The 19915-nt window shown below is 53.6% G+C and overlaps 1 protein-coding gene across 1 annotated transcript in view; it reads left to right on the top strand.

Moving 5' to 3' along the window:
• The window catches only part of LOC121287202 (deoxynucleotidyltransferase terminal-interacting protein 1), a 224230-nt gene that overhangs the window by 47414 nt on the left and 156901 nt on the right, over positions 1-19915 (top strand). The window contains exon 12 of the mRNA XM_041204863.1: positions 1228-1283. Within this exon, the coding sequence (XP_041060797.1) occupies positions 1228-1283 (56 nt within the window). The remainder of the gene's footprint in view (positions 1-1227; positions 1284-19915) is intronic.

The following is a 19915-nucleotide window of genomic DNA, read 5'->3' on the forward strand; positions in this document are numbered from 1 at the left end:
CCTTCTGATTGTTAGTTCTGAAAATTTCAGGGTCTGAGGCAAGTACAGTAAAAATAGTTCAATTTACTGAGTGATACACATGAACTTGTTGAGCAACACTCTGAACTCCTACACTTGTGGTAGAACACGTGATTATGGCATTACAGATTACATGGGCCAGCAGTCAAAGAGCTAGTCAGAAACAATGATTCAAAATCAATCTAAAATTTATTGCTGTGTTTCAAACCCTGTCAATTTGCATGAGTGTGGGATCATAGATCTGTTTTTACAAAAAAAATTTCCAAGAGGAAATCAAACAAAAATTACAAGGCAGAAGAAAGAACCTAGGAGAAGTCACAATGTCCAGACTTTCAAAAAAAAAGCCCCTGCAGTTTCTGGGAGGTTTTCTACAGGAAAAGAAGCCACCATTGGGCAGTTCTAGCCTGTTTTTAAACAAATAATTAAACCCACTGAAAATTCAACATGTTTTACACCTTGAGGCATTAATACCGAGGAATTGCTGTTTCCCCCTCATATTCCCTTATACAGGGCTTAACACTTGCAGAGGACTTTGCAAATGGCTAAGTGTTGAGAGTGGTGTTGGAGTGTTACACCAGAATCTATCAATACACACAGATTAATATGGTAGCTACTTACTCGGTTGGTTTCTAAGTAAGGCTATTTGCTTTCCCATATACAGACAGGACCAGCATTTTCTCATTGATAATACAGGGATTGTATATTTAGCCCAATGTCTATCATTTCCAGAAGTTTGTGAATTTTACTGAGGAATGATAGCTTCCAGTCCAACTCAAACTTACATTTTAGCTAACTATTTCAATAACTGTAAATTAAGACAAAAATTCCGCTGTTTGCTGGGCTTCAATCCTCACTCAGCCACCAACTTGCCTCGTTCCTTTTGAATGCATTACTTAATCAGGAATCCGAGGACGGGATATAAATCTCGTACATGTCCTTCAACTGACTTAACCTCCAATTGACTTTTCACAACTCTGAATTATTTTATAGATTACTTTAAAATGCTTATGACCTGTGCATGTTTGGTCTCCTTGGACACTCATATGCCTCCTTAGTTCTCTGGAGAGGGAACATAGCCTGCAGTCTGTATTTCCGAGGAACACACTTACCTGTACACAAACTGAACAGGGATTCCTTTGCATGAGATGTAAATGATGGTTGGGGAGTCCAGTGGGAGTGCATACTGACTGCAATGTATTTATTTTTAAGGCTTACCTGCTAATAGAAGATGACATTCGAGAACTGGCTGCCAGTGATGACTACAGGTGAGAACCTTAGCATGAGACAACTGATCATTTCAAACTAGTCCTATTGAGGAAGGTGTGGCACTGAGAAGCTGGGAGGTCAAAGAAGAGTGTGATGCTTTGCATAATTGTAAATGATGATGTAACATTTAGTCTCGACCTTGGTCCAAAAATGATGCAGGAAGTTGAAGAGTGTATGAGAAATAGATGAAAAGGTGTATAGAATGAATATCACACTCCATGGTAAAAGTCTGCTGCCACGCAGCCTTGTGCCGCAGGGAGGATAAGAATTGACTTCTGAAGAGACGTGTGAAGGGGGGAGGAGAGAATTAACCTCTGCTGGAGGCAGTCTGTCGTGCATGCCCATGCAGAATCAGACAGTCCCAACGGATAACCCAGAGTTCATTTGGACTCTGATGAATGAAGCAGTATCAAGCAAGAGGACAGATGTTCCTCAGGAGATGAGCACACAAGCTGTTGAAGGGATAGTTATTCCAATTCAGCTCAGCGTAGGTAGAACATGTACCTTAACACAAGAGTAAAAGGTAAATGTAATAGTTCAGTGCAGAAGCACTGTGCATGCATGGCTCAGTGTCGGCGCGTTGCTCTGGCGTGGCTCTGACGGCACACCGCTGTGGCGTGGCTCTGACGGCACGCCGCTGTGGCGTGGCTCTGACGGCACGCCGCTGTGGCGTGGCTCTGACGGCACGCCGCTGTGGCGTGGCTCTGACGGCACGCCGCTGTGGCGTGGCTCTGACGGCACGCCGCTGTGGCGTGGCTCTGACGGCACGCCGCTGTGGCGTGGCTCTGACGGCACGCCGCTGTGGCGTGGCTCTGACGGCACGCCGCTGTGGCGTGGCTCTGACGGCACGCCGCTGTGGCGTGGCTCTGACGGCACGCCGCTGTGGCGTGGCTCTGACGGCACGCCGCTGTGGCGTGCCCTGGGGTTGACATATTGTGCCGGTGAGTCGCGCTGTCCTGGGCTTGGAGCGCCGCGCCAGCGCAGTTCTATGTAACCAAACCACGCCTGTGTGGTACATTGCAGATGGACTGCTCTAGCTTCATTATGTGTTGGTACACAGTGCCTGCGTGTCTCAGTGTAGGAACAACGCGCATGCCTTTCTCAGTGTCGGTTCACGGCGCCTGCCTGCCTCGGTGTCAGTTCTTGGCTCCTGCCCGCCTCGGTGTGGGCACGTTGTGGTCTCTAGGAACACTCTGCATCTCCCTCCCCCTCCTCCCCTCTCCCCTCCCCCGCTCCCCCTGTCCCCTTCCCCACCTCTCTCACTATCCACATCTACCCCTCTCCACCTCTCCCAGTCTCCACATCTAGCCCTCTCCTCATCTCGGAACACGTCACTCCCTCTCTCGGAACACCTGTCTCTCTCTCGGAACACCTGTCTCTCTCTCTCTCTCTCGGAACACCTGTCTCTCTCTCTCTTTCTCTCTCTCGGAACACCTGTCTCTCTCTCTCTCTCGGAACACCTGTCTCTCTCTCTCCCTCTCTCGGAACACCTGTCTCTCTCTCTCTCTCTCTCGGAACACCTGTCTCTCTCTCTCTCTCTCGGAACACCTGTCTCTCTCTCTCTCTCTCGGAACACCTGTCTCTCTCTCTCTCTCAGAACACCTGTCTCTCTCTCTCTCTCTCTCTCTCTCGGAACACCTGTCTCTCTCTCTCTCTCTCTCTCTCGGAACACCTGTCTCTCTCTCTCTCTCTCGGAACACCTGTCTCTCTCTCTCTCTCTCTCGGAACACCTGTCTCTCTCTCTCTCTCGGAACACCTGTCTCTCTCTCTGTCTCTCTCGGAACACCTGTCTCTCTCTCTCTCTCTCTCTCGGAACACCTGTCTCTCTCTCTCTCTCTCGGAACACCTGTCTCTCTCTCTCTCTCTCGGAACACCTGTCTCTCTCTCTCGGAACACCTGTCTCTCTCTCTCGGAACACCTGTCTCTCTCTCTCGGAACACCTGTCTCTCTCTCTCGGAACACCTGTCTCTCTCTCTCGGAACACCTGTCTCTCTCTCTCGGAACACCTGTCTCTCTCTCTCGGAACACCTGTCTCTCTCTCTCGGAACACCTGTCTCTCTCTCTCGGAACACCTGTCTCTCTCTCTCTCGGAACACCTGTCTCTCTCTCTCTCAGAACACCTGTCTCTCTCTCTCTCTCAGAACACCTGTCTCTCTCTCTTGGAACACCTGTCTCTCTCTCTTGGAACACCTGTCTCTCTCTCTCTTGGAACACCTGTCTCTCTCTCTTGGAACACCTGTCTCTCTTTCTCGGAACACCTGTCTCTCTCTCTCTCTTTCTCGGAACACCTGTCTCTCTCTCCCTCTCTCTCGGAACACCTGTCTCTCTCTCTCTCTCTCTCTCTCTCTCGGAACACCTGTCTCTCTCTCTCTCGGAACACCTGTCTCTCTCTCTCTCTCTCGGAACACCTGTCTCTCTCTCTCTCTCTCGGAACACCTGTCTCTCTCTCGGAACACCTGTCTCTGTCTCTCTCGGAACACCTGTCTCTGTTTCTCTCTATCGGAACAACTGTCTCTCTCTCTCTCTCTCGGAACAACTGTCTCTCTCTCTCTCTCTCTCGGAACACCTGTCTCTCTCTCTCTCTCTCTCTCTCGGAACACCTGTCCCTCTCTCTCTCTCTCTCTCTCTCTCTCTCTCTCTCGGAACACCTGTCTCACTCTCTCTCTCTCTCTCTCTCTCTCTCTCTCTCGGAACACCTGTCTCTCTCTCTCTCGGAACACCTGTCTCTCTCTCTCTCTCTCGGAACACCTGTCTCTCTCTCTCTCGGAACACCTGTCTCTCTCTCTCTCTCTCGGAACACCTGTCTCTCTCTCTCTCTCGGAACACCTGTCTCTCCCGGAACTCCTGTCTCTCTCTCTCTCGCTCGGAACACCTGTCTCTCTCTCTCTCTCTCTCTCTCTCTCTCGGAACACCTGTCTCTCTCTCTCTCGGAACACCTGTCTCTCTCTCTCTCTCTCTCTCTCTCTCTCTCTCTCAGAACACCTGTCTCTCTCTCTCTCTCGGAACACCTGTCTCGCTCTCTCTCTCTCGGAACACCTGTCTCTCTCTCTCTCTCGGAACACCTGTCTCTCTCTCTCTCGGAACAGCTGTCTCTCTCTCTCACGGAACAGCTGTCTCTCTCTCTGGGAACACCAGTCTCTCTCTCTCTGGGAACACCAGTCTCTCTCTCTCTGGGAACACCAGTCTCTCTCTCTCTCGGAACACCAGTCTCTCTCTCTCTCGGAACACCAGTCTCTCTCTCTCTCGGAACAGCTGTCTCTCTCTCTCGGAACACCTGTCTCTCTCTCTCTCGGAACAGCTGTCTCTCTCTCTCTCTCTCTCTCTCTCTCTCTCTCGGAACACCTGTCTCTGTCTCTCTCTCTCGGAACACCTGTCTCTCTCTCTCTCTCTCTCGGAACACCTGTCTCTCTCTCTCTCTCTCTCTCTCTCTCTCTCTCTCGGAACACCTGTCTCTCTCTCTCTCTCGGAACACATGTCTCTCTCTCTCTCTCGAACACCTGTCTCTCTCTCTCTCTCTCGGAACTCCTGTCTCTCTCTCTCTCGGAACACCTGTCTCTCTCTCTCTTGGAACATCTGTCTCTCTCTCTCTCGGAACATCTCTCTCTCTCTCGGAACATCTGTCTCTCTCTCGGAACATCTGTCTCTCTCTCTCTCGCGGAACACCTGTCTCTCTCTCTCGCGGAACACCTGTCTCTCTCTCGCGGAACACCTGTCTCTCTCTCTCGCGGAACACCTGTCTCTCTCTCTCGCGGAACACCTGTCTCTCTCTCTCGCGGAACACCTGTCTCTCTCTCTCGCGGAACACCTGTCTCTCTCTCTCGCGGAACACCTGTCTCTCTCTCTCGCGGAACACCTGTCTCTCTCTCTCGCGGAACACCTGTCTCTCTCTCTCGCGGAACACCTGTCTCTCTCTCTCGCGGAACACCTGTCTCTCTCTCTCGCGGAACACCTGTCTCTCTCTCTCGCGGAACACCTGTCTCTCTCTCTCGCGGAACACCTGTCTCTCTCTCTCGCGGAACACCTGTCTCTCTCGCGGAACACCTGTCTCTCTCTCTCGCGGAACACCTGTCTCTCTCTCTCGCGGAACACCTGTCTCTCTCTCTCTCTCTCTCTCTCTCTCTCTCTCTCTCTCTCGGAACACCTGGCTCTCTCTCTCGGAACACCTGTCTCTCTCTCTCGCGGAACACCTGTCTCTCTCTCTCGGAACACCTGTCTCTCTCTCTCGGAACACCTGTCTCTCTCTCTCGGAACACCTGTCTCTCTCTCTCGGAACACCTGTCTCTCTCTCTCGGAACACCTGTCTCTCTCTCTCGCCGAACACCTGTCTCTCTCTCTCTCGGAACACCTGTCTCTCTCTCTCGGAACACCTGTCTCTCTCTCTCTCGGAACACCTGTCTCTCTCTCTCTCGGAACACCTGTCTCTCTCTCTTGGAACACCTGTCTCTCTCTCTCTCGGAACACCTGTCTCTCTCTCTCTCTTTCTCGGAACACCTGTCTCTCTCTCCCTCTCTCTCGGAACACCTGTCTCTCTCTCTCTCTCTCTCTCTCTCGGAACACCTGTCTCTCTCTCTCTCGGAACACCTGTCTCTCTCTCTCTCTTTCTCGGAACACCTGTCTCTCTCTCCCTCTCTCTCGGAACACCTGTCTCTCTCTCTCTCTCTCTCTCTCTCGGAACACCTGTCTCTCTCTCTCTCTCTCGGAACACCTGTCTCTCTCTCTCTCTCTCGGAACACCTGTCTCTCTCTCTCTCTCTCGGAACACCTGTCTCTCTCTCTCTCTCTCGGAACACCTGTCTCTCTCTCTCTCTCTCGGAACACCTGTCTCTCTCTCTCGGAACACCTGTCTCTGTTTCTCTCTATCGGAACACCTGTCTCTGTTTCTCTCTATCGGAACAACTGTCTCTCTCTCTCTCTCTCGGAACAACTGTCTCTCTCTCTCTCTCTCTCGGAACACCTGTCTCTCTCTCTCTCGGAACACCTGTCTCTCTCTCTCTCTCTCTCTCTCTCTCGGAACACCTGTCTCTCTCTCTCTCTCTCGGAACACCTGTTTCACTCTCTCTCTCTCTCTCTCTCTCTCTCGGAACACCTGTCTCTCTCTCTCTCTCTCGGAACACCTGTCTCTCTCTCTCTCTCCCGGAACACCTGTCTCTCTCTCTCTGGGAACACCTGTCTCTCTCGGAACTCCTGTCTCTCTCTCTCTCGCTCGGAACACCTGTCTCTCTCTCTCTCGGAACACCTGTCTCTCTCTCTCTCGGAACACCTGTCTCTCTCTCTCTCTCTCTCTCTCTCAGAACACCTGTCTCTCTCTCTCTCTCGGAACACCTGTCTCTCTCTCTCTCTCGGAACACCTGTCTCTCTCTCTCTCGGAACAGCTGTCTCTCTCTCCCGCGGAACAGCTGTCTCTCTCTCTGGGAACACCAGTCTCTCTCTCTCTGGGAACACCAGTCTCTCTCTCTCTCGGAACACCAGTCTCTCTCTCTCTCGGAACAGCTGTCTCTCTCTCTCGGAACAGCTGTCTCTCTCTCTCGGAACAGCTGTCTCTCTCTCTCGGAACAGCTGTCTCTCTCTCTCTCTCGGAACAGCTGTCTCTCTCTCTCTCTCTCGGAACACCTGTCTCTGTCTCTCTCTCTCGGAACACCAGTCTCTCTCTCTCTCTCTCTCGGAACACCTGTCTCTCTCTCTCTCTCTCTCTCTCTCTCTCTCTCGGAACACCTGTCTCTCTCTCTCGGAACAGCTGTCTCTCTCTCTCTCGAACACCTGTCTCTCTCTCTCTCTCTCGGAACTCCTGTCTCTCTCTTGCTCGTAACACCTGTCTCTCTCTCTCTCTCTCTCTCTCTCTCGGAACACCTGTCTCTCTCTCTCTCGGAACACCTGTCTCTCTCTCTCTCTTGGAACATCTGTCTCTCTCTCTCTCGGAACATCTGTCTCTCTCTCGGAACATCTGTCTCTCTCTCTCTCTCTCGGAACACCCGTCTCTCTCTCTCGCGGAACACCCGTCTCTCTCTCTCGCGGAACACCCGTCTCTCTCTCTCGCGGAACACCTGTCTCTCTCTCTCGCGGAACACCTGTCTCTCTCTCTCGCGGAACACCTGTCTCTCTCTCTCGCGGAACACCTGTCTCTCTCTCTCTCGCGGAACACCTGTCTCTCTCTCTCGCGGAACACCTGTCTCTCTCTCTCGCGGAACACCTGTCTCTCTCTCTCGCGAACACCTGTCTCTCTCTCTCGCGGAACACCTGTCTCTCTCTCTCGCGGAACACCTGTCTCTCTCTCTCGCGGAACACCTGTCTCTCTCTCTCTCGCGGAACACCTGTCTCTCTCTCTCTCGCGGAACAGCTGTCTCTCTCTCTCGCGGAACACCTGTCTCTCTCTCTCTCGCGGAACACCTGTCTCTCTCTCTCTCGCGGAACACCTGTCTCTCTCTCTCGCGGAACACCTGTCTCTCTCTCTCTCGCGGAACACCTGTCTCTCTCTCTCTCGCGGAACACCTGTCTCTCTCTCTCTCGCGGAACACCTGTCTCTCTCTCTCTCGCGGAACACCTGTCTCTCTCTCTCTCGCGGAACACCTGTCTCTCACTCTCTCGCGGAACACCTGTCTCTCTCTCTCTCGCGGAACACCTGTCTCTCTCTCTCTCGCGGAACACCTGTCTCTCTCTCTCTCGCGGAACACCTGTCTCTCTCTCTCTCGCGGAACACCTGTCTCTCTCTCTCTCGCGGAACACCTGTCTCTCTCTCTCTCGCGGAACACCTGTCTCTCTCTCTCTCGCGGAACACCTGTCTCTCTCTCTCTCGCGGAACACCTGTCTCTCTCTCTCTCGCGGAACACCTGTCTCTCTCTCGCGGAACACCTGTCTCTCTCTCTCTCTCTCGGAACACCTGTCTCTCTCTCTCGCGGAACACCTGTCTCTCTCTCTCTCGCGGAACATCTGTCTCTCTCTCTCTCGCGGAACACCTGTCTCTCTCTCTCTCGCGGAACACCTGTCTCTCTCTCTCTCGCGGAACACCTGTCTGTCTCTCGGAACACCTGTCTCTTTCTCTCGCTCTCTCTCGGAACACCTGCCTCTCTCTCTCTCGCTCTCTCTCGGAACACCTGTCTCTCTCTCTCTCTCTCTCGGAACACCTGTCTCTCTCTCTCTCTTTCTCTCTCGGAACACCTGTCTCTCTCTCTCTCTCTCTCTCTCTCTCTCTCTCTCGGAACACCTGTCTCTCTCTCTCGGACCTCCTGTCTCTCTCTCTCTCTCGGAACTCCTGTCTCTCTCTCTCGGAACACCTGTCTCTCTCTCTCTCTCTCTCTCGGAACACCTGTCTCTCACTCTCGCGGAACACCTGTCTCTCTCTCTCGCGGAACACCTGTCTCTCTCTCTCGAGGAACACCTGTCTCTCTCTCTCGCGGAACACCTGTCTCTCTCTCTCGCGGAACACCTGTCTCTCTCTCTCGCGGAACACCTGTCCCTCTCTCTCTCGCGGAACACCTGTCCCTCTCTCTCTCGCGGAACACCTGTCCCTCTCTCTCTCGCGGAACACCTGTCTCTCTCTCTCTCGCGGAACACCTGTCTCTCTCTCTCTCGCGGAACACCTGTCTCTCTCTCTCTCGCGGAACACCTGTCTCTCTCTCTCTCTCGCGGAACACCTATCTCTCTCTTGGAACACCTGTCTCTCTCTCTCTCTCTCTCGGAACACCTGTCTCTTTCTCTCGCTCTCTCTCGGAACACCTGTCTCTCTCTCTCTCTCTCTCTCTCTCTCTCGGAACACCTGTCTCTCTCTCTCTCTCGGAACACCTGTCTCTCTCTCTCTCTCTCTCTTTCTCTCTCTCTCGGAACACCTGTCTCTCTCTCTCGGAACTCCTGTCTCTCTCTCTCTCTCTCGGAACTCCTGTCTCTCTCTCTCTCTCTCGGAACTCCTGTCTCTCTCTCTCTCTCTCTCTCCCTCGGAACACCTGTCTCTCTCTCTCTCGGAACACCTGTCTCTCTCTCTCTCTCTCGGAACACCTGTCTCGCTCTCTCTCTCTCGGAACACCTGTCTCTCTCTCTCTCTCGGAACACCTGTCTCTCTCTCTCTCGGAACAGCTGTCTCTCTCTCGGAACAGCTGTCTCTCTCTCTCTGGGAACACCAGTCTCTCTCTCTCTGGGAACAGCTGTCTCTCTCTCTCTCGGAACAGCTGTCTCTCTCTCTCTCTCGGAACACCTGTCTCTGTCTCTCTCTCTCGGAACACCTGTCTCTCTCTCTCTCTCTCTCTCGGAACACCTGTCTCTCTCTCTCTCTCTCTTTCTCTCGGAACACCTGTCTCTCTCTCTCTCTCTCGGAACACATGTCTCTCTCTCTCTCGAACACCTGTCTCTCTCTCTCTCTCTCTCTCTCGGAACTCCTGTCTCTCTCTTGCTCGTAACACCTGTCTGTCTGTCTCTCTCTCTCTCTCTCTCTCGGAACACCTGTCTCTCTCTCTCTCTTGGAACATCTGTCTCTCTCTCTCTCTCTTGGAACATCTGTCTCTCTCTCTCTGAACATCTGTCTCTCTCTCTCGGAACATCTGTCTCTCTCTCGGAACATCTGTCTCTCTCTCGGAACATCTGTCTCTCTCTCTCGGAACACCTGTCTCTCTCTCTCGCGGAACACCTGTCTCTCTCTCTCGCGGAACACCTGTCTCTCTCTCTCGCGGAACACCTGTCTCTCTCTCTCGCGGAACACCTGTCTCTCTCTCTCGCGGAACACCTGTCTCTCTCTCTCGCGGAACACCTGTCTCTCTCTCTCGCGGAACACCTGTCTCTCTCTCTCGCGGAACACCTGTCTCTCTCTCTCTCTCGAAACACCTGTCTCTCTCGCGGAACACCTATCTCTCTCTCGGAACACCTGTCTCTGTCTCTCTCTCTCTCGGAACACCTGTCTCTTTCTCTCGCTCTCTCTCGGAACACCTTTGTCTGTCTCTCTCTCTCTCTCTCTCTCTCGGAACACCTGTCTCTCTCTCTCTCTCTCTCTCTTTCTCTCTCTCGGAACACCTGTCTCTCTCTCTCGGAACTCCTGTCTCTCTCTCTCTCTCTCGGAAGTCCTGTCTCTCTCTCTCTCTCTCGGAACTCCTGTCTCTCTCGCTCTCTCTCTCTCTCTCTCTCTCGGAACACCTGTCTCTCTCTCTCGGAACACCTGTCTCTCTCTCTCTCTCTCTCTCTCTCTCTCTCTCAGAACACCTGTCTCTCTCTCTCTCTCGGAACACCTGTCTCCCTCCCTCTCTCTCGGAACACCTGTCTCTCTCTCTCTCTCGGAACACCTGTCTCTCTCTCTCTCGGAACAGCTGTCTCTCTCTCGGAACAGCTGTCTCTCTCTCGGAACACCTGTCTCTCTCTCTCGGAACAGCTGTCTCTCTCTCTCACGGAACAGCTGTCTCTCTCTCTGGGAACACCAGTCACTCTCTCTCTGGGAACACCAGTCTCTCTCTCTCTGGGAACAGCAGTCTCTCTCTCTCTCGGAACAGCTGTCTCTCTCTCTCGGAACAGCTGTCTCTCTCTCTCTCGGAACAGCTGTCTCTCTCTCTCTCGGAACAGCTGTCTCTCTCTCTCTCGGAACAGCTGTCTCTCTCTCTCTCGGAACAGCTGTCTCTCTCTCTCTCGGAACAGCTGTCTCTCTCTCTCTCGGAACAGCTGTCTCTCTCTCGGAACAGCTGTCTCTCTCTCTCTCTCTCTCTCTCTCTCTCTCTCGGAACACCTGTCTCTGTCTCTCTCTCTCGGAACACCTGTCTCTCTCTCTCTCTCTCTCGGAACACCTGTTTCTCTCTCTCTCTCTCGGAACACCTGTCTCTCTCTCTCTCTTTCGGAACACCTGTCTCTCTCTCTCTCTTTCGGACACCTGTCTCTCTCTCTCTCGGACACCTGTCTCTCTCTCTCTCTCTCGGAACTCCTGTCTCTCTCTTGCTCGTAACACCTGTCTCTCTCTCTCTCTCTTGGAACACCTGTCTCTCTCTCTCTCGGAACACCTGTCTCTCTCTCTCTCTCTCTCTCGGAACATCTGTCTCTCTCTCTCAGAACATCTGTCTCTCTCTCTCAGAACATCTGTCTCTCTCTCTGAACATCTCTCTCTCTCTCTCAGAACATCTGTCTCTCTCTCGGAACATCTGTCTCTCTCTCGGAACATCTGTCTCTCTCTCGGAACATCTGTCTCTCTCTCGGAACACCTGTCTCTCTCTCTCTCGGAACACCTGTCTCTCTCTCTCTCGGAACACCTGTCTCTCTCGGAACTCCTGTCTGTCTCTCTCTCGCTCCGAACACCTGTCTCTCTCTCTGTCTCTCTCTCTCTCTCTCTCGGAACACCTGTCTCTCTCTCTCTCGGAACACCTGTCTCTCTCTCTCTCTCTCTCTCTCTCTCTCTCTCAGAACACCTGTCTCTCTCTCTCTCTCGGAACACCTGTCTCTCTCTCTCTCTCGGAACACCTGTCTCGCTCTCTCTCTCTCGGAACACCTGTCTCTCTCTCTCTCGGAACACCTGTCTCTCTCTCTCTCGGAACAGCTGTCTCTCTCTCTTTCGGAACAGCTGTCTCTCTCTCTCTCGGAACAGCTGTCTCTCTCTCTCTCTCTCGGAACACCTGTCTCTGTCTCTCTCTCTCGGAACACCTGTCTCTCTCTCTCTCTCTCTCGGAACACCTGTCTCTCTCTCTCTCTCGGAACACATGTCTCTCTCTCTCTCGAACACCTGTCTCTCTCTCTCTCTCGGAACTCCTGTCTCTCTCTTGCTCGTAACACCTGTCTCTCTCTCTCTCTCTCTCGGAACACCTGTCTCTCTCTCTCTCGGAACACCTGTCTCTCTCTCTCTCGGAACACCTGTCTCTCTCTCTCTCGGAACACCTGTCTCTCTCTCTCTCTCGGAACATCTGTCTCTCTCTCGGAACATCTGTCTCTCTCTCTCGGAACACCTGTCTCTCTCTCTCTCGGAACACCTGTCTCTCTCTCTCGCGGAACACCTGTCTCTCTCTCTCGCGGAACACCTGTCTCTCTCGCTCGCGGAACACCTGTCTCTCTCGCTCGCGGAACACCTGTCTCTCTCTCTCGCGGAACACCTGTCTCTCTCTCTCGCGGAACACCTGTCTCTCTCTCTCTCGCGGAACACCTGTCTCTCTCTCTCGCGGAACACCTGTCTGTCTCTCTCGCGGAACACCTGTCTGTCTCTCTCGCGGAACACCTGTCTGTCTCTCTCGCGGAACACCTGTCTCTCTCTCTCTCTCTCGCGGAACACCTGTCTCTCTCTCTCTCTCGCGGAACACCTGTCTCTCTCTCTCGCGGAACACCTGTCTCTCTCTCTCTCGGAACACCTGTCTCTCTCTCTCTCGGAACACCTGTCTCTCTCTCTCTCGGAACACCTGTCTCTCTCTCTCTCGGAACACCTGTCTCTCTCTCTCTCGGAACACCTGTCTCTCTCTCTCGCGGAACACCTGTCTGTCTCTCTCGCGGAACACCTGTCTGTCTCTCTCGCGGAACACCTGTCTGTCTCTCTCGCGGAACACCTGTCTCTCTCTCTCTCTCTCGGAACACCTGTCTCTCTCTCTCTCTCGGAACACATGTCTCTCTCTCTCTCGAACACCTGTCTCTCTCTCTCTCTCGGAACTCCTGTCTCTCTCTTGCTCGTAACACCTGTCTCTCTCTCTCTCTCTCGGAACACCTGTCTCTCTCTCTCTCGGAACACCTGTCTCTCTCTCTCTCTCGGAACATCTGTCTCTCTCTCTCGGAACACCTGTCTCTCTCTCTCGCGGAACACCTGTCTCTCTCGCTCGCGGAACACCTGTCTCTCTCTCTCGCGGAACACCTGTCTCTCTCTCTCGCGGAACACCTGTCTCTCTCTCTCGCGGAACACCTGTCTCTCTCTCTCGCGGAACACCTGTCTGTCTCTCTCGCGGAACACCTGTCTGTCTCTCTCGCGGAACACCTGTCTCTCTCTGTCTCTCTCGCGGAACACCTGTCTCTCTCTCTCTCTCTCGCGGAACACCTGTCTCTCTCTCACTCTCGCGGAACACCTGTCTCTCTCTCTCGCGGAACACCTGTCTCTCTCTCTCGCGAACACCTGTCTCTCTCTCTCGCGGAACACCTGTCTCTCTCTCTCGCGGAACACCTGTCTCTCTCTCTCGCGGAACACCTGTCTCTCTCTCTCTCGGAACACCTGTCTCTCTCTCTCTCGGAACACCTGTCTCTCTCTCTCTCGGAACACCTGTCTCTCTCTCTCTCGGAACACCTGTCTGTCTCTCTCGCGGAACACCTGTCTGTCTCTCTCGCGGAACACCTGTCTGTCTCTCTCGCGGAACACCTGTCTCTCTCTCGCGGAACACCTGTCTGTCTCTCTCGCGGAACACCTGTCTGTCTCTCTCGCGGAACACCTGTCTGTCTCTCTCGCGGAACACCTGTCTGTCTCTCTCGCGGAACACCTGTCTGTCTCTCTCGCGGAACACCTGTCTGTCTCTCTCGCGGAACACCTGTCTCTCTCTCTCTCTCTCGCGGAACACCTGTCTCTCTCTCTCTCGCGGAACACCTGTCTCTCTCGCGGAACACCTGTCTCTCTCTCTCGCGGAACACCTGTCTCTCTCTCTCGCGAACACCTGTCTCTCTCTCTCGCGGAACACCTGTCTCTCTCTCTCTCGGAACACCTGTCTCTCTCTCTCTCGGAACACCTGTCTCTCTCTCTCTCGGAACTCCTGTCTCTCTCTCTCTCTCTCTCTCAGAACTCCTGTCTCTCTCTCTCTCTCTCTCTCTCGCTCGGAACAACTGTCTCTCTCTCTCGCGGAACACCTGTCTCTCTCTCTCGCGGAACACCTGTCTCTCTCTCTCTCGGAACACCTGTCTCTCTCTCTCTCGCGGAACACCTGTCTCTCTCTCTCTCGCGGAACACCTGTCACTCTCTCTCTCGCGGAACACCTGTCACTCTCTCTCTCGCGGAACACCTGTCTCTCTCTCTCTCTCGGAACACCTGTCTCTCTCTCTCTCTCGGAACACCTGTCTCTCTCTCTCTCTCTCTCGGAACACCTGTCTCTCTCTCTCTCTCTCGGAACACCTGTCTCTCTTTCTCTCTCGGAACACCTGTCTCTCTTTCTCTCTCGGAACACCTGTCTCTCTCTCTCTCTCGGAACACCTGTCTCTCTCTCTCTCTCGGAACACCTGTCTCTCTCTCTCTCTCGGAACACCTGTCTCTCTCTCTCTCTCGGAACAGCTGTCTCTCTCTCTCTCTCGGAACAGCTGTCTCTCTCTCTCTCGGAACAGCTGTCTCTCTCTCTCTCGGAACAGCTGTCTCTCTCTCTCTCGGAACAGCTGTCTCTCTGTCTCTCGGAACAGCTGTCTCTCTGTCTCTCGGAACAGCTGTCTCTCTCTCTCGGAACAGCTGTCTCTCTCTCTCTCGGAACAGCTGTCTCTCTCTCTCTCGGAACAGCTGTCTCTCTCTCTCTCGGAACAGCTGTCTCTCTCTCTCTCGGAACAGCTGTCTCTCTCTCTCTCGGAACAGCTGTCTCTCTCTCTCTCGGAACAGCTGTCTCTCTCTCTCTCGGAACAGCTGTCTCTCTCTCTCTCGGAACAGCTGTCTCTCTCTCTCTCGGAACAGCTGTCTCTCTCTCTCTCGGAACAGCTGTCTCTCTCTCTCTCGGAACAGCTGTCTCTCTCTCTCTCGGAACAGCTGTCTCTCTCTCTCTCGGAACAGCTGTCTCTCTCTCTCTCGGAACAGCTGTCTCTCTCTCTCTCGGAACAGCTGTCTCTCTCTCTCTCGGAACAGCTGTCTCTCTCTCTCTCGGAACAGCTGTCTCTCTCTCTCTCGGAACAGCTGTCTCTCTCTCTCGGAACAGCTGTCTCTCTCTCTCTCGGAACAGCTGTCTCTCTCGGAACAGCTGTCTATCTCTCTCTCGGAACAGCTGTCTCTCTCTCTCTCTCTCTCTCGGAACACCTGTCTCTCTCTCTCTCTCGGAACACCTGTCTCTCTCTCTCTCTCGGAACACATGTCTCTCTCTCTCTCGAACACCTGTCTCTCTCTCTCTCTCTCTCTCTCGGAACTCCTGTCTCTCTCTTGCTCGTAACACCTGTCTCTCTCTCTCTCTCTCTCGGAACACCTGTCTCTCTCTCTCTCGGAACACCTGTCTCTCTCTCTCTCTCGGAACATCTGTCTCTCTCTCTCTCTCGGAACATCTGTCTCTCTCTCGGAACATCTGTCTCTCTCTCGGAACATCTGTCTCTCTCTCTCTCGGAACACCTGTCTCTCTCTCTCTCGGAACACCTGTCTCTCTCTCTCTCGGAACACCTGTCTCTCTCTCTCGCGGAACACCTGTCTCTCTCTCTCGCGGAACACCTGTCTGTCTCTCTCGCGGAACACCTGTCTCTCTCTCTCGCGGAACACCTGTCTCTATCTCTCTCGCGGAACACCTGTCTCTCTCTCTCTCGCGGAACACCTGTCTCTCTCTCTCTCGCGGAACACCTGTCTCTCTCTCTCGCGGAACACCTGTCTCTCTCTCTCGCGGAACACCTGTCTCTCTCTCTCGCGGAACACCTGTCTCTCTCTCTCGCGGAACACCTGTCTCTCTCTCTCGCGGAACACCTGTCTCTCTCTCTCGCGGAACACCTGTCTCTCTCTCTCGCGGAACACCTGTCTCTCTCTCTCGCGGAACACCTGTCTCTCTCTCTCGCGGAACACCTGTCTCTCTCTCTCGCGGAACACCTGTCTCTCTCTCGCGGAACACCTGTCTCTCTCTCGCGGAACACCTGTCTCTCTCTCGCGGAACACCTGTCTCTCTCTCGCGGAACACCTGTCTCTCTCTCGCGGAACACCTGTCTCTCTCTCGCGGAACACCTGTCTCTCTCTCGCGGAACACCTGTCTCTCTCTCGCGGAACACCTGTCTCTCTCTCGCGGAACACCTGTCTCTCTCTCTCTTGGAACACCTGTCTCTCTCTCTCTCGCCGAACACCTGTCTCTCTCTCTCTCGCCGAACACCTGTCTCTCTCTCTCTCGCCGAACACCTGTCTCTCTCTCTCTCGCCGAACACCTGTCTCTCTCTCTCTCTCGGAACACCTGTCTCTCTCTCTCTCTCGGAACACCTGTCTCTCTCTCTCTCTTGGAATACCTGTCTCTCTCTCTCTCTCGGAACACCTGTCTCTCTCTCTCTCTCGGAACACCAGTCTCTCTCTCTCTCTCGGAACAGCTGTCTCTCTCTCTCTCGGAACACCAGTCTCTCTCTCTCTCGGAACACCAGTCTCTCTCTCTCTCGGAACACCAGTCTCTCTCTCTCTCGGAACAGCTGTCTCTCTCTCTCTCGGAACAGCTGTCTCTCTCTCTCTCGGAACAGCTGTCTCTCTCTCTCTCGGAACACCTGTCTCTCTCTCTCTCTCTCTCGGAACACCTGTCTCTCTCTCTCTCTCTCTCTCGTAACACCTGTCTCTCTCTCTCTCCCTCGAAACACCTGTCTCTCTCTCTCTCTCTCTCGAAACACCTGTCTCTCTCTCTTTCTCTCGAAACACTTGTGTCTCTCTCTCTCTCTCTCTCGGAACACCTGTCTCTCTCTCTCTCTCGGAACTCCTGTCTCTCTCTTTCTCTCTCTCGCTCGGAACACCTGTCTCTCTCTCTCTCGGAACACCTGTCTCTCTCTCTCTCGGAACACCTGTCTCTCTCTCTCTCGGAACACCTGTCTCTCTCGGAACACCTGTCTCTCTCTCTCTCTCGGAAAACCTGTCTCTCTCTCTCTCTCGGAACACCTGTCTCTCTCTCTCGCGGAACACCTGTCTCTCTCTCTCGCGGAACACCTGTCTCTCTCTCTCGCGGAACACCTGTCTCTCTCTCTCGCGGAACACCTGTCTCTCTCTCTCGCGGAACACCTGTCTCTCTCTCTCGCGGAACACCTGTCTCTCTCTCTCGCGGAACACCTGTCTCTCTCTCTCGCGGAACACCTGTCTCTCTCTCTCGCGGAACACCTGTCTCTCTCTCTCGCGGAACACCTGTCTCTCTCTCTCGCGGAACACCTGTCTCTCTCTCTCGCGGAACACCTGTCTCTCTCTCTCGCGGAACACCTGTCTCTCTCTCTCGCGGAACACCTGTCTCTCTCTCTCTCGGAACACCTGTCTCTCTCGCGGAACACCTGTCTCTCTCTCTCGCGGAACACCTGTCTCTCTCTCTCTCTCTCTCTCTCTCTCTCGGAACACCTGGCTCTCTCTCTCGGAACACCTGTCTCTCTCTCTCTCGGAACACCTGTCTCTCTCTCTCGGAACACCTGTCTCTCTCTCTCGCGGAACACCTGTCTCTCTCTCTCGGAACACCTGTCTCTCTCTCTCGGAACACCTGTCTCTCTCTCTCTCGGAACACCTGTCTCTCTCTCTCGGAACACCTGTCTCTCTCTCTCTCAGAACACCTGTCTCTCTCTCTCTCAGAACACCTGTCTCTCTCTCTCGGAACACCTGTCTCTCTCTGTCTCGGAACACCTGTCTCTCTCTCTCTCTTTCTCGGAACACCTGTCTCTCTCTCCATCTCTCTCGGAACACCTGTCTCTCTCTCTCTCTCTCTCTCTCTCGGAACACCTGTCTCTCTCTCTCTCTCTCTCTCGGAACACCTGTCTCTCTCTCTCTCTCTCGGAACACCTGTCTCTCTCTCTCTCAGAACACCTGTCTCTCTCTCTCTCAGAACACCTGTCTCTCTCTCTTGGAACACATGTCTCTCTCTCTCTCGGAACACCTGTCTCTCTCTCTCTCTTTCTCGGAACACCTGTCTCTCTCTCCCTCTCTCTCGGAACACCTGTCTCTCTCTCTCTCTCTCTCTCGGAACACCTGTCTCTCTCTCTCTCTCTCTCGGAACACCAGTCTCTCTCTCTCTCGGAACACCTGTATCTCTCTCTCTCTCTCGGAACACCTGTCTCTCTCTCTCTCTCTCTCTCGGAACACCTGTCTCTCTCTCGGAACACCTGTCTCTGTTTCTCTCTATCGGAACAACTGTCTCTCTCTCTCTCTCTCTCGGAACAACTGTCTCTCTCTCTCTCTCTCGGAACACCTGTCTCTCTCTCTCTCGGAACACCTGTCTCTCTCTCTCTCTCTCTCTCTCTCTCTCTCGGAACACCTGTCTCTCTCTCTCCTCTCTCTCTCTCGGAACACCTGTCTCACTCTCTCTCTCTCTCTCTCTCTCTCTCTCTCGGAACACCTGTCTCTCTCTCTCTCTCTCTCGGAACACCTGTCTCTCTCTCTCTCTCTCGGAACACCTGTCTCTCTCTCTCTCTTTCGGAACACCTGTCTCTCTCTCTCTCTCTCGGAACACCTGTCTCTCTCTCTCTCTCTCGGAACACCTGTCTCTCTCTCTCTCTCTCGGAACACCTGTCTCTCTCTCTCTCTCTCGGAACACCTGTCTCTCTCTCTCTCTCTCGGAACACCTGTCTCTCTCTCTCTCTCTCGGAACACCTGTCTCTCTCTCTCTCTCTCTCGGAACACCTGTCTCTCTCTCTCTCTCTCGGAACACCTGTCTCTCTCTCTCTCTCTCTCGGAACACCTGTCTCTCTCTCTCTCTCTCGGAACACCTGTCTCTCTCTCTCTCTCTCGGAACACCTGTCTCTCTCTCTCTCGCTCGGAACACCTGTGTCTCTCTCTCTCTCTCTCTCTCTCTCTCTCTCGGAACACCTGTCTCTCTCTCTCTCGGAACACCTGTCTCTCTCTCTCTCTCTCTCTCTCTCTCTCTCAGAACACCTGTCTCTCTCTCTCTCTCGGAACACCTGTCTCGCTCTCTCTCTCTCGGAACACCTGTCTCTCTCTCTCTCTCGGAACACCTGTCTCTCTCTCTCTCGGAACAGCTGTCTCTCTCTCTCACGGAACAGCTGTCTCTCTCTCTGGGAACACCAGTCTCTCTCTCTCTGGGAACACCAGTCTCTCTCTCTCTGGGAACACCAGTCTCTCTCTCTCTGGGAACACCAGTCTCTCTCTCTCTCGGAACACCAGTCTCTCTCTCTCTCGGAACAGCTGTCTCTCTCTCTCTCGGAACAGCTGTCTCTCTCTCTCTCTCTCTCTCGGAACACCTGTCTCTGTCTCTCTCTCTCGGAACACCTGTCTCTCTCTCTCTCTCTCTCTCTCTCGGAACACCTGTCTCTCTCTCTCTCTCTCTCTCTCTCTCTCGGAACACCTGTCTCTCTCTCTCTCTCAGAACACATGTCTCTCTCTCTCTCGAACACCTGTCTCTCTCTCTCTCTCTCGGAAGTCCTGTCTCTCTCTTGCTCGTAACACCTGTCTCTCTCTCTCTCTCTCTCTCTCTCGGAACACCTGTCTCTCTCTCTCTCTCGGAACACCTGTCTCTCTCTCTCTTGGAACATCTGTCTCTCTCTCTCTCGGAACATCTGTCTCTCTCTCGGAGCATCTGTCTCTCTCTCTCTCTCGGAACACCCGTCTCTCTCGCGGAACACCCGTCTCTCTCTCTCGCGGAACACCTGTCTCTCTCTCTCGCGGAACACCTGTCTCTCTCTCTCGCGAAACACCTGTCTCTCTCTCTCGCGGAACACCTGTCTCTCTCTCTCGCGGAACACCTGTCTCTCTCTCTCGCGGAACACCTGTCTCTCTCTCTCGCGGAACACCTGTCTCTCTCTCTCGCGGAACACCTGTCTCTCTCTCTCTCGCGGAACACCTGTCTCTCTCTCTCTCGCGGAACACCTGTCTCTCTCTCGCGGAACAGCTGTCT

This window comes from Carcharodon carcharias, chromosome 14, assembly GCF_017639515.1.
Source record: "Carcharodon carcharias isolate sCarCar2 chromosome 14, sCarCar2.pri, whole genome shotgun sequence".
Classification (NCBI taxonomy): domain Eukaryota; kingdom Metazoa; phylum Chordata; class Chondrichthyes; order Lamniformes; family Lamnidae; genus Carcharodon; species Carcharodon carcharias.